Here is a 12,739-nt window from a genome sequence, read left to right as displayed (position 1 = left end):
GGAATGGAGGCAGACATTTCACGTACTTTCTCTACTCCTCATGCTAAAAAGCCTTGGTTTAATCACGCTTGTTCTCGTGCTGTCAAAGATAGAGAGGCAGCTCACAAAAGGTACCAAAGCCTTCGCACTCCTGCTAACCATGCTCTTTACATTTCTGCCCAGAATCGTGCCAAATCCATTCTTCGACTTACCAAAAACTCCTTCATAAATAGAAAATGCCAAAACCTTGCTTTTTCTAATTCTTCCTGGGACTTCTGTCATCTAGCCAAAAAACATCTCCTCTAACTTCACTTCTTCATCTTTCCCTCCTCTACATAGTCCTGACGGCAGCACCGCCGTCTCATCTATCTCTAAGGCTGAACTCTTCTCTCAAACTTTCTCTAAAAACTCCACTTTGTACGATTCTGGGAATATTCCTCCTACTTATCCCCCCTTTGACACCTTAATGCCTGTTCTTAAGATTCTTAGGAATTATGTTCTCTGTGTCCTCTCTGGCCACAATCCTCAGAAGGTTTATGGAACTGATGGAGTGCCTCCTATTGTCCTTAAAAACTGTGCTTCCGTACTGACAATCTGCCTGGTCAAACTCTTTCGCCTCTGCCTGTCAACATCTACCTTTCCTTCCTGCTGGAAGTATGCATTCATACACCCTGTGCCTAAGAAGGGTGACCGTTCCAATTCCTCAAACTACCGTCCTATAGCTTTACTTTCTTGTCTATGTAAAGCTTTTGAATCATTCCTTAACCGGAAGATTCAAAAGCACCAATCCACGTCTGACCTTCTATCTGATCACCAGTATGGGTTCCGCAAGGGGCGTTCTACTGGTGATCTCCTAGCCTTCTTAACTGACTCTTGATCATCCTCTCTTAGCCGTTTCAGTGAAACCTTTGCTATTGCGCTGGACATATCAAAAGACTTTGATAGGGTCTGGCACAAATCTTTGCTTTCCAAATTACCCTCCTACGGTTTCTATCCTTCTCTCTGTACCTTTATCCCCAGTTTCCTTTCTGACCGTTCTATTTCTGCTGTGGTAGACGGTCACTGTTCCTCCCCTAAACCTATTAACAATGGTGTCCCGCATCGCTCTGTCCTATCTCCCACTCTCTTTCTATTGTTCATTAATGATCTTCTTTCCAAAACGAACTGTCCTATACATTCTTACGCCGATGACTCCACTCTGCATTACTCAACTTCTTTTAATAGAAGACCCACTCAATAGGAACTAAACGATTCCAGGCTGGAGGCTGCAGAACGCTTAACCTCAGACCTTACTATTATTTCGGACTGGGTCAAGAAGAACTTGGTGTCCTTCAACGCCTCAAAAACAGTTTTTCCACCTATTAACTCGACACAATCTTTGACATATCTATCCCCTATTCTTCGACAACACTCAGCTATCACCTTCTTCAACACTAAACATCCTCGGTCTATCCTTAACTCAGAATCTCAACTGGAAACTTCATATGTCTTCTTTTACTAAATCAGCTTCCTCAAGGCTGGGCGTTCTGTACCGTCTCCTCCAGTTCGTCTCCCCCACACATATGCTTTTATAGGGGCCTTGTTCGCCCTCGTATGGAGTATGCATCTCACGTGTGTGTGTGTGTGTGTGGGGGCTCCAGTCACACAGCTCTTCTAGACAGAGTGGAGTCTAAGGCTCTTCGTCTCATCAGTTCTCTTCCTCTTACTGATAGTCTTCTACTTCTTAAATTCCGCCGCCATGTTGCTTCTCTTTCTATCTTATATCGATATTTTCATGCTGACTGCTCTTCTGAACTTGCTAACTGCATACCTCCCCCCTCCCGCGGCCCCGCTGCACACGACTTTTTTACTCATGCTCATCCCTTTACTGTCAAAACCCCTTCTGCAAGAGTTAACCAGCATCTTCATTCTTTCATCCCCTTCCCTGATAAACTCTGGAACAGCCTTCCTTCGTCTGTATTTCCTCCTGCCTATGACTTGACCTCTTTCAAGAAGAGTGTATAAAGACACCTCTCCACCCGAAATTGACCTCTATTTTGGCTACTGTTTACTTTTATTTTTTATAGGAGAGGCGAGTAGCGGGCTTTATTTGTACTCTTTTTGTTGCCCTTGAGCCGTGTCCTCTGATGTAAAAAAAAAAAAAAAAAAAAAAGAATATGTGGAGACGTATGGAACATAATAATAACACTTATCTATGACAATATTGAATATATACATGTAGATTTGATGATATATGCAATATATTGATTTTTATTAAAAAAAAAATATCCTTTGAATAACTCCGGTGATTTTTGGATTTGTTCTTTGACAATAGTACACCTTGTAGATACCATTTACATAAACTATTTGTAACAAAAAAAATTCTGGAGATTTCCTTACGATATATATATATATATATATATATATATATATATATATATATATATATATATATATATATATATATATATATATATATATATATATATATATATATTAGGGTGTATCAAAAAAAAAAATTCCGATATTTTTTTGGCAACACCCGCCAAAACTTGCTAAATGGTGAGAAAATACACGTGTTAAAATTTGAAAGCTCTACGATAATGGGAATGCATCGCGCATTTAGGTCAAAGTTTGTGAAATTAGGGAAAAAACACATATTTTTGGAAAACTGCTATAAAGTTCAATATATCATTTTGAACTTCGCAACACCTGCTAAAATAAAATTTTGAGTCCTCTTATACCAGTAAAAAAGTTTCAGTCAAATGAGACAAATGCAATGTATCACGCATTGCACATGAATAAGAGGTATTGTCCTCATAATACTCCCCTGATGAGCTTTCACCATGACTCATGCTCCCTGAGTGATATATGCTTTTCAGAGGGTTGTGCTCTGGCATACAAATGTATAGCCTACACACTGTACACAGTGTGTGCGTTTGTATGTATGTTTAGGTGTGTGTGTTACACACTCCCACTCCCAGGAAAGAACCAGTTTGTTGGTGGCCGCCTTAGTGAGTGGGTGTATTATTTGTGTTGCGTCCAGCTTGTCATTTCTTATTGGTAATGTCTACCGATAAACAATTAACACTAAGGTCAAAATTAGTGTGTCCTCTCCTGGGAAAGCCTGAGGACATAAAGTACAATGAACTTCCTACAAAAGAAAATGTTTTGAAGTATTATCTATATTTAAAAGGAGAGTCAAAAATTCAGAAGCCTACTGGCTTACATCCCTTTGTTGTTGATGCAGTCCTCCAAGTATGGCAGACCAGTTCCATACCAACTGTTTCTAAACCTCGTGTGATGGCTCTTCTGAAGAAACAACTCAAATCTTATCAAAATTTGAAGAAGATCATTAACCGAAAAGAATCTAAAGAATTCAAAAACAAATTTGCATCATTTAAAAATAATATTTCTTCATTATTTGATATCTCATATTGCAAATGCACAGATTTCTCAACTTGTAGATGTCACAAAGAAAAAAAAGTACCCATCAAGGAACGGGACTTCTTATCTGATCAAAGATCTGTCAGGAAAATGTACATTGGATCAATTGATCAACAAACAACTGCATCAATGGAAGCGTCACAGCAGAGGAGGTTGAGAGACATAAGTCACCCAAAACCAACATCACAATCAGGTGACAATACTGTACTGGTATCATCTTCAAGCACATCTCCCAGTGAAGATTCCTCTGATGATTTTGAGAAAGATCTTCCCCCTTGGCATAGGGGCAAAAAGAGCAAGAAACATTCTCAGAGAAAATCTTTGCCAAATTTTGCAATCGCATGTGATAGGACTGGAGTATCTTCAAGAGCAGCAGCAATGATAGTTACAGCAGCTTTGCATGATATTGATGAAGAAACTGATGATATTATTGACAAAAACAAAGTATCAAGAGAAAGACAACGGGCACGAGAGCAAAGTTTATCTTCTAGTGAGTGTGGTAACGTCACAAGCATATACTTTGATGGCAGAAAAGATAAAACTGTTATGATGATAAAATCAGAAAGCAAAAGAGCAAGAACAGAAGTGACAGAGGAACACATCACAGTGCTATCAGAACCAGGTAGCAAATACATAGGCCATTTTTCAGTATCCAGTGGTTCAGCAAACAATATTGTAAATGGTCTTTATGATTTTTGCATTCAGAAGAAAATCGATGTCAACAAAATTGATTCAATAGGATGTGATGGCACATATACAAACGTAGGTTGGAGAGCAGGAGTCATAAGAAAATTTGAAGAAAAGCTGGGAAAGCCATTGCAATGGATTGTTTGTCAACTTCACAGTAATGAATTACCATTAAGACATCTATTAATTCATTTGGATGGAAAGACTAGCGGTCCTCGTCAATTTACAGGACCAATCGGAACAGCACTTTTTGAAACAGATTTTGAAAACCTCCCTGTTATTGACTTTGAGCCAATTTCGGCCGATGCTATTGATATCAACCAAGAATACATCTCAGACTTGTCGTCAGATCAGAAGTACCTGCTGCTAATGTATCAGGCTGTGTCTTCAGGTTCATGTGAACAATCACTGGCATCACAAAAACCTGGGAAAATGGCTCACTCTCGCTGGCTGACAACTGCATCTAGAGCACTGCGATTATATGTTTCAACAGAAAATCCATCAAACAATTTGACACTAGTAGTACAATTCATTATGCTGGTCTATACACCAATGTGGTTCAAAATTAAATGCCACAGTGACATTACATACGCACCTTTGCACACTTTTGAGACAATAAGTAGATGTCAAAAACTACCATTGCAAGTCAGAGATGTAGTTATTCCCGTTATTGAGCGGAATGCTTATGGTGCTCACCATGAAGCTGTCCTCGTTGCAATGATATCTGGGACAAATGATGCATACAAAGAACGTGCATGGAGAAGGATCCTTAGAAGCAGGGAAGAAAAAGCACCAACTGGACGCATCCGAACATTCAGAGTTCCTAAGCTGAACATCAATGCAAGCAGCTATATTGATCTTATCAACTGGAATGATACATGTCTTTCAGAGCCACCACTGACTGTATCTATATCATCAAATGAAATCAAAGAAATGATCACTACCAAGAACTTCAGCTTTGAATGTCCAAAATTGCCCTGTCACACTCAAAGTGTTGAGCGTCACATCAAGCTCGTGACAGAGGCTTCTTCATCTGTTTGCGGGCAGAGCAACAGAGAAGGGTTCATTCAGAACAAACTAAAATCAAGGGCAGCAATGCCACAATTCAACACGAAGTCTCAGTTTAAGTCAGTTTTGTAAATTCCATCAGTAATGGTTGCGTGGTTGGGATGGAGCATAGGGTGGGACTCGACACTGCCACCTCCTCATGGTGAGTCCTGGGATGCTTCACTGCAAATTACTAAAAAAAAAAAAAAAAAAAAAAAAAAAAATGCAGTAAAGTATGCAAAGAGCCAGTTCTCATTCAGAAATAAGAATTAATCTCATCAAATAACATGTTTTGCATGAAAACTAATGAAATTCATTTATGTGTGAGAAGGGAAATTACACAAATTCTGCTGAAATTAACAATATTGATGTGCAATGCGCGATGCATTGCACTTGTCTGATTTGACTGAAACTTTTTTACTGATATAAGAGGACTCAAAATTGTATTTTAGCAGGTATTGCGAAGTTCAAAATGACATAATGAACTTTATAGCAGTTTTCCAAAAATATGTGTTTTTTCCCTAATTTCACAAACTTTGACCTAAATGCGCGATGCATTCCCATTATCGTAGAGCTTTCAAATTTTAACACATGTATTTTCTCACCATTTAGCAAGTTTTGGCGGGTGTTGCCAAAAAAATATCGGAATTTTTTTTTTTGATACACCCTAATATATATATATATATATATATATATATATATATATATATATATATATATATATATATATATATATATATATATATATATATATATATATATATATATATATATATTCTTTTTTTAAGTTTGGCTAAAATTCTCTAGGTAAGCCTTCACACTCATCATAGAACTATCTCTTTGGAACAAATTCTTGTATAAATACTCCATATTATGATGCTCTTTAAAAAAAATTAAAAGCTTTATAAAGAAAAAAGTTATTCAATAAAGTATAACGTCCATCCCCAAAAAACACATTTTGAGAAAATCGAACGTAAAGTTTAGCTACAATCTGACCATATTTACGCCTAGTTTATTAATATACGAAATACATCTTCTAATGGTGCATTTTAAGTAGATTTCAATGCTGTTTGAGTTTTAAAGATCGGATAACAACTGAAGGAAATAACGATAGATGTACATCAAGTGAATGGTACTAGTTGCCGTCGGTTTTTTCAAGCTTCAAATATTTACGTTATTGGTATTTATCAATTTTCGATGACTGCTTATTTTTTCAGACACTTCCTCACTACCTTGTGATGATCTGCAACGTGCGTTTTTTTTTTTTTTCATCGGAGTATCCCCGGTAGACCTAATTCTTACACTTATTGCACTTAACTTTTTTTTGCTGATCTAAGCAAAAAAATCTTTCGCAACTATCACGTAGCAATTGTCAATTTCCTGAGGCGCTTCCAAATCGCTGTCGAGCAATGTTTTCCTTATATCTGCGTGGGAGGAGGAATATGGTAGAGTGGGTGGAGGAGAGGGAGGATGGGCTGGGGAGGAAGAGGAGGGAGACGCTTGAACATTACTCAAAAGTGTTGTTTTCTCCACCTGTTTCACTACTACTACGTCTTTTATGTAATCTTCCTTCCATAAACTCACTAACCCGCCACGACTTAGTCAAAAACTTGGCTTTCCTACTCCTCATTTTGATGGTAAAGCATTCATAAAAGATGCGTGGCCTCGTCCTCTCTATTCAAGGCTCGTCACTCTCGTACTCAGCGCACGCTGCCTCAAGGCCGCTCCCTGTGTTCGTACTGGAGAAAAAAACAAGTTATTAGATAAATAAAGAAAAATAATGAGATTATTTAATAATTATATGATCCTCATATGGGAACATTCATCAAGTAACATTTAAAAGACCCGGGCAATCAGTGGTTTAAATGCCCGTTATTTCTGTAATATCTTGCGTTTGGCCGCTCCGAGGATGCATCTCTCTCCTGTTGCCAAAAACAATTTTTCCATATTTTCTTTATATTTATGCTCTCTGAATCGTATGTACTTGCCTTAAGTATCTATCCTTGAAAAGCTTAACATAAGCCCCCTTCCCATTGTATCGAGCCTGGGCCACGACAACCCAGCGACTTTTGGATTTGACAAATCGCCTCCCCCGCTCCAAGAATGTTTTTTTTTTTCTTTCTTTAGGGGGGGGGGGGGGGGTCATGGTGTCGGCTGGTATGGCTGCCGACGGTCTTCGCCTGTCTGGGACATTCGTCCAACTAGTTACGAGGCTCTCGGGGACATGCTGGCAATCAGTCTCAAGACGAGTTTCAACGATCATTGTTGAAATGACGCCATGCCTACGACAACCACGAATCTGCCGATCGATTGGCCGACAGTCGTAGACATTCTTAAAGATAGTCTTTCAAACTCGGTGAGAACTGGTTGACTGACCAGCTGGCCGACGGTTGCCGTCTAAAAATATTTATTCTTGCAGTCGTTATTCCGTCAACACCCTGCTAATGTGTTAGCCAATATTTCAGAGTCGACAGTCGTCACGAATATCCTTCATTAGACGAAAAAATGTCGTTACGACAGTCCATCATTGTTCTTAAGTAGCTGGCACCGCCGACTGTGTCGATAGTTAACAGTCACAATTATATAAATAATCCCGACAGTCTTCGCATCTGTCTCATAACACGACAAGACTCTCGGGGACAGTATTATCGACTGTCCCCAACCACCCTCAGACCTCTACCGGAAATGATCGTTGGTCCAGACTCTTGCCAACTCTTGTCGTTGAAGTTTAGCAAGGAGTACTTTTTCACGCTCCCACTCGCGACCAAACACTCCAACACTGCCATGGCCCAGAGTCGGCACAGTGTGAAGGCTCCCTTCACATTATAAACAGTCATCGGTGCAGACTATTTAAGAATAATGATGGACTCTCATGCCGACGGTCTTCGTCTAATGAAGGACGTTCGTGAAAACTGTTGCCTCAGAAATATTGGCTAACATGTTGTGGGGATGTTGACGGGATATTGACTGCCGACAAATTTGCAGCACGTCCCAAGACTAAATATTATTAGACGGTGACCGTCGGTCAGCTGGTCGGTCAACGAGTTCACAGACAGTCTTGCCGAGAGTCGGCGACACACTGCGTCTTCTGCCATTAAGACCGTCTGTGACTGTCAGCCAATCGGTCTGCAGAGCCGTGGTTTTCGTAAACATGACGCCATTTAAAAAAATTACCGTTAAGACTCGTCTTGCGACTATTTGCCAGCATGTCCCCAACATGGTGGCCACTAGTTGGGCGAATGACTCAAACAGGTGATGACCATCGGCAATCATACTAGCCGACACCGAGACACACACACACACAAAAAAAAATCCTCCATTCTTGGAGCGTAGGAGCCTACTCGTCAAATTGAAAAGTCGCAGGGTTGTCGTGACCCAGAGTCGGCATAGTGTGAAGGGGGTCTAAAGCCCCCTGTCACACTGTGCCGACTCTCGGCCACGACAGCCCACGACTCTAGGGTACACGACATCTTGAGTGTTGATGTGAGAGGGTCAGGCATGGCCTGAAAGAGGTCTAGAAACGGTCGCCGGATGCTGAGCGGACGTCGTTAGGGGAGTGTAAGGTTGTGAGGCTTAGCGCGGAAAAGTATTCCGCGCTGACCAACGGTCATTTCCGGTTGAGGTCTGAGGGAGGTCGGAACAGTCGTCAAGATTGTCTCCGACAGTCTTGGCGTATCCTGAGACAGTCGCACAGACCGTCGGGGCCATTTAAAAAAAAAGAAAAAAAGAGTTTCCTGTCGGCACGGTCGTCGATGCCGACTACTTAAGAATAATGAAGGACTGTCGTAACGACAGTCTTTCCCTAATAAAGGACGTTCCTGACGACTGTCGGCTCAGAAATATTGGCTAACTCGTTGTTGGGATGCTGTCGGGATACTGACTGCTGACTAGTTTACAGCTTGTCCAAAGATTAAATATTTTTAGACTGCGAACATCCGCTAACCACTTGGCAGAGTGTCGGCCAACTATTTTTTTTCTTGCTGGCCCAACTGGCAATCCCCACTCGCGACAGCATATATGCACCTTGCACAGGTGCCACCGTAGCCGCGTCATCATGGCCTCCACAGTATCCAAGAGACAACGCCGGAGGCCCAGGGAACCCATCACTGACACGTTGACAATTGTGTCATCCGAGAAGAGCCAGAGGAGGGGGAGGGCCAACAATTGCTGCCGGAGGAAGAGGGCCAACAATTGTTGCCAGAGGAGGAGGAGAGCCAACAGTTGCTGCCGGAGGATGACAACAGCGACCAGGTCGTGGACATTACTCGCACCTGGAAACCTGCCATCCACCCTCATGACTCCGAAGATTTATTTGCAACCCAACATAATGAGTATTTGACGATTGAGGTGTTGCATCCAGAGGCCTGTTCCGATACGGACATCACAACAGACGACGAGCCAGAAGGCTGGCAAGGGGAGATATCAGCCGGTGTTGGGATCACTGGTATCGTACCCGAACGTGGCAGCAGGTCCCAGGTCATGGTTACGTTCAAACATACCTGAGAAGGCGAAATGGGGGAATGGTACCAGGGCAACCCGCTGCGGTACAATAAAGGACACCATGACTACAAAGATGCCGCCAGGAAATTGGCGTGTATGAGGCGAAAGGCCAAAGCATGGTCCCCAATATTTCAGGTATGTGAAATGTGTGCATGTTTTATATCAACAGGTATTGTTTCCTTAAAATTAATATGCGCCTGCATCAATAGTTAGCCCTACTTATTATGCTATACCCTAATCCGTTTCTGTGTATTTCCACTAAAGAAAGATAACAAAATGTTTCTCGCTGAGAATTGAAAGGCGTCAATTATTATTTTATTATATGTATGAAGTGTCCACTTTCTGTGTTTTCAGACACTCATCTCAAGGTGAAGTGTGAGAACATGCGGAGACGATACGGGAAGCTGCTGTAAATGATACGCAATGGGAGTGCGGCGTCAGTTATGACACCAAGGCAATGATGGCATTGCACTACCTTAGAATGTCTCAAGGACCAGATAGTGCGACAGAGGGGCCGTACAAATACACAGGTATTTTGTGTGTATGTTATACGTAATGACATTTGGGTGATGATAAATTCCATAACAATAAATAACATTAATACACACCAGGTGGGTTGCAGTGAAAGTCGTTGAAGAGTTATAACATACTATATATGTATTTATTTCTGATACATAAGAAAAATACATGTTAATTGACATTAATACATAATAATGGAATTTGTCTCAATTTTTCGTGTCATTGCAAGACAGTGTGAACCGCCTCATCGATGTCACTCCTGCCAGCCACGAGAACTCGGAGGAGGTGAAGGATCCGACGTCCGTGGAGGAGGTGGTTGAGGTGGGGCACTGAAGTGGATAGCGCGGCCATGCACGGAAGCGTCCCAAGCCGTCCCACGAGGGCAAAATCTACGAGGAGTTACTGCAAAAGGCACATACAAAAATAATGAACATCACAGGTTTGCAAAAAAAATAATAATAATAACGTTTCCTGCATGAAAGACTTAAGGCTTTTTACATTAAATTTTTAAAAACATATACATTCACTAACCATTCCGGCACGAAATCTTTAACACAATGGTTCCCAAACGTTTTGGGTTGCAACCCTACATGCAGTCTTGACCTGGCTTCGTGATCCTAAATGCGTGAACATGTGTATATTATTTGCTTCCAATTGTTTTTATATGTTATACTTTCAGATATCTATGAGTTTGTCCTCCTCCTCCTCTCTGTCTGTTCGGAGGACTCGTATGACGTGAAGTATTGCATGTTTATGGGTGCTTAGTTACAACGCTACTTTTGTTAGTATGTGTTTAGGAGAATTTTCATGCTGTCGTACTCAAATAATTCTACTGCTTTACTAAAAAAATCTAAAGTTGACCTAACATTTTTTTTTTTTAAATCGACCTTTACATTACAGTCGGTACGGCAAACACCAACAGTGTGGCATCCCCAACAACAACCCTCAACTAGACGCACATATAAGAGGTACCAGAAACAGAGGTCAACTGATGCCTTGTGGATCTCATCACCCCTTAACACCCCAGCACCAACGGCGAAAGAGTTTGACCCTGCCTGGTCAAACTCTTTCGCCTCTGCCTATCAACATCTACCTTTCCTTCCTGCTGGAAGTACGCCTTCATACAGCCTGTTCCTAAGAAGAGTGACCGCTCCAATCCTTCAAACTACCTCCCTATAGCTTTACTTTCAGTCTATCAAAAGCTTTTGAATCAATCATTAACCGGAAGATTCAAAAGAACCTTTCCACTTCTGACCTTCTATCTAATCGCTAGTATGGATTCCGCAAGGGGCGTTCTACTGGCGATCTTCTTGCTCTCTTAACTGACTCTTGGTCATCCTCTCTTAGCTGTTTCGGTGAAACTTTCTCAGTTGCGTTAGACATATCGAAAGCTTTCGATAGAGTCTGGCACAAGTCTGCTTTCTAAACTGCCCTCTTTCGGATTCTGTCCCTCTCTGTGTTCCTTTATATTCAGTTTCCTTTCCGGCCGTTCTATTTCTGCGGTGGAAGACGGTCACTGTTCTTCCCCTAAACCTATTAACAGTGGTGTTCCACAGGGCTCTGTCCTATCACCCACTCTCCAGCTGTTATTCATCAATGATCTTCTCTCCATAACAAACTGTCCTATCCACTCATACACTGACGACTCCACTCTGCATTATTCAAATTCTTTCAGTAGAAGACCCTCTCAATAGGAATTACATGACTTCAGACTGGTGGCTGCAGAACGCTTAACCTCAGACCTTGCTATCATTTCCAATTGGGGTAAAAAGAACCTTGTGTCCTTCAATGCCTCAAAAACCCAATTTTTCGACCTATCAACTCGACACAATCTTCCAAACACCTACCCCCTATTCTTCGATAACACTCAGCTGTCACCTTCTTCAACACTAAATATCCTTGGTCTACCCTTAGCTCAAAATCTCAACTGTAAACTTCACATCCCTTCTTTCACTAAATCAGCTTCCTCGAGGTTGGGCGTTCTGTATCGTTTCCGCCAGTTCTTTTCCCCTGCATAGGTGCTCTCTATTTATAAGGGCCTTGCCCGTCCTCAGTAGGAATATGCATCTCATATGTGGGGGGCTCCACTCACACAGCTCTCCTGGACAGAGTGGAGTCTACGGCTCTTCGTCTCATCATTTTCCTCCTCTTACTGATAGTCTTCTACCTTTTAAATTCCGCCGCCATGTTGCCTCTCTTTCTATCTTCTATCGATATTTTCATGCTGACTGCTCTTCTGAATTTGCTAACTGCATGCCTTCCCCCCTCCTGCAGCCCCGCTGCACTCGACTGTCCACTCTAGCCCATACCTATACTATCCAAACCCCTTATGCATGAGTTAACCAGCATCTTAACTCTTTCATCCTTTACACTGGTAAACTCTGGAACTGCCTTCCTTCGTCTGTATTTCCTCCTGTCTATGACTTGTCTTTTTTCAAGAAGAGTGTATCAAGACACCTCTCCATCCGAAATTGACCTCTCTTTTGGCTATTCTTGTCTCTTTTCTGTTGTGGGAGAGGCGAGTAGCGGGCTTTATATATATATATATATATATATATATATATATATATATATATATATA

At 41.4% G+C, this 12,739-nt stretch overlaps 1 protein-coding gene across 1 annotated transcript in view; it reads left to right on the top strand.

The window, feature by feature from the left end:
* Positions 1–10,491, top strand: part of LOC126995299 (fibrinogen-like protein A) — a 134,689-nt gene extending 124,198 nt beyond the window's left edge. Inside the window, exons 4-5 of the mRNA XM_050854788.1 lie at positions 9,280–9,548; positions 10,425–10,491. Coding sequence (XP_050710745.1) covers positions 9,280–9,548; positions 10,425–10,491 — 336 coding nt within the window. The remainder of the gene's footprint in view (positions 1–9,279; positions 9,549–10,424) is intronic.
* Positions 10,492–12,739: the final 2,248 nt, after the last annotated feature.

Source organism: Eriocheir sinensis, chromosome 7 (assembly GCF_024679095.1).
Source record: "Eriocheir sinensis breed Jianghai 21 chromosome 7, ASM2467909v1, whole genome shotgun sequence".
Taxonomy (NCBI): Eukaryota; Metazoa; Arthropoda; class Malacostraca; order Decapoda; family Varunidae; genus Eriocheir; species Eriocheir sinensis.
Note: the sequence above shows the minus strand (reverse complement) of the source record. Positions and strands in the feature narration are given on the sequence as shown.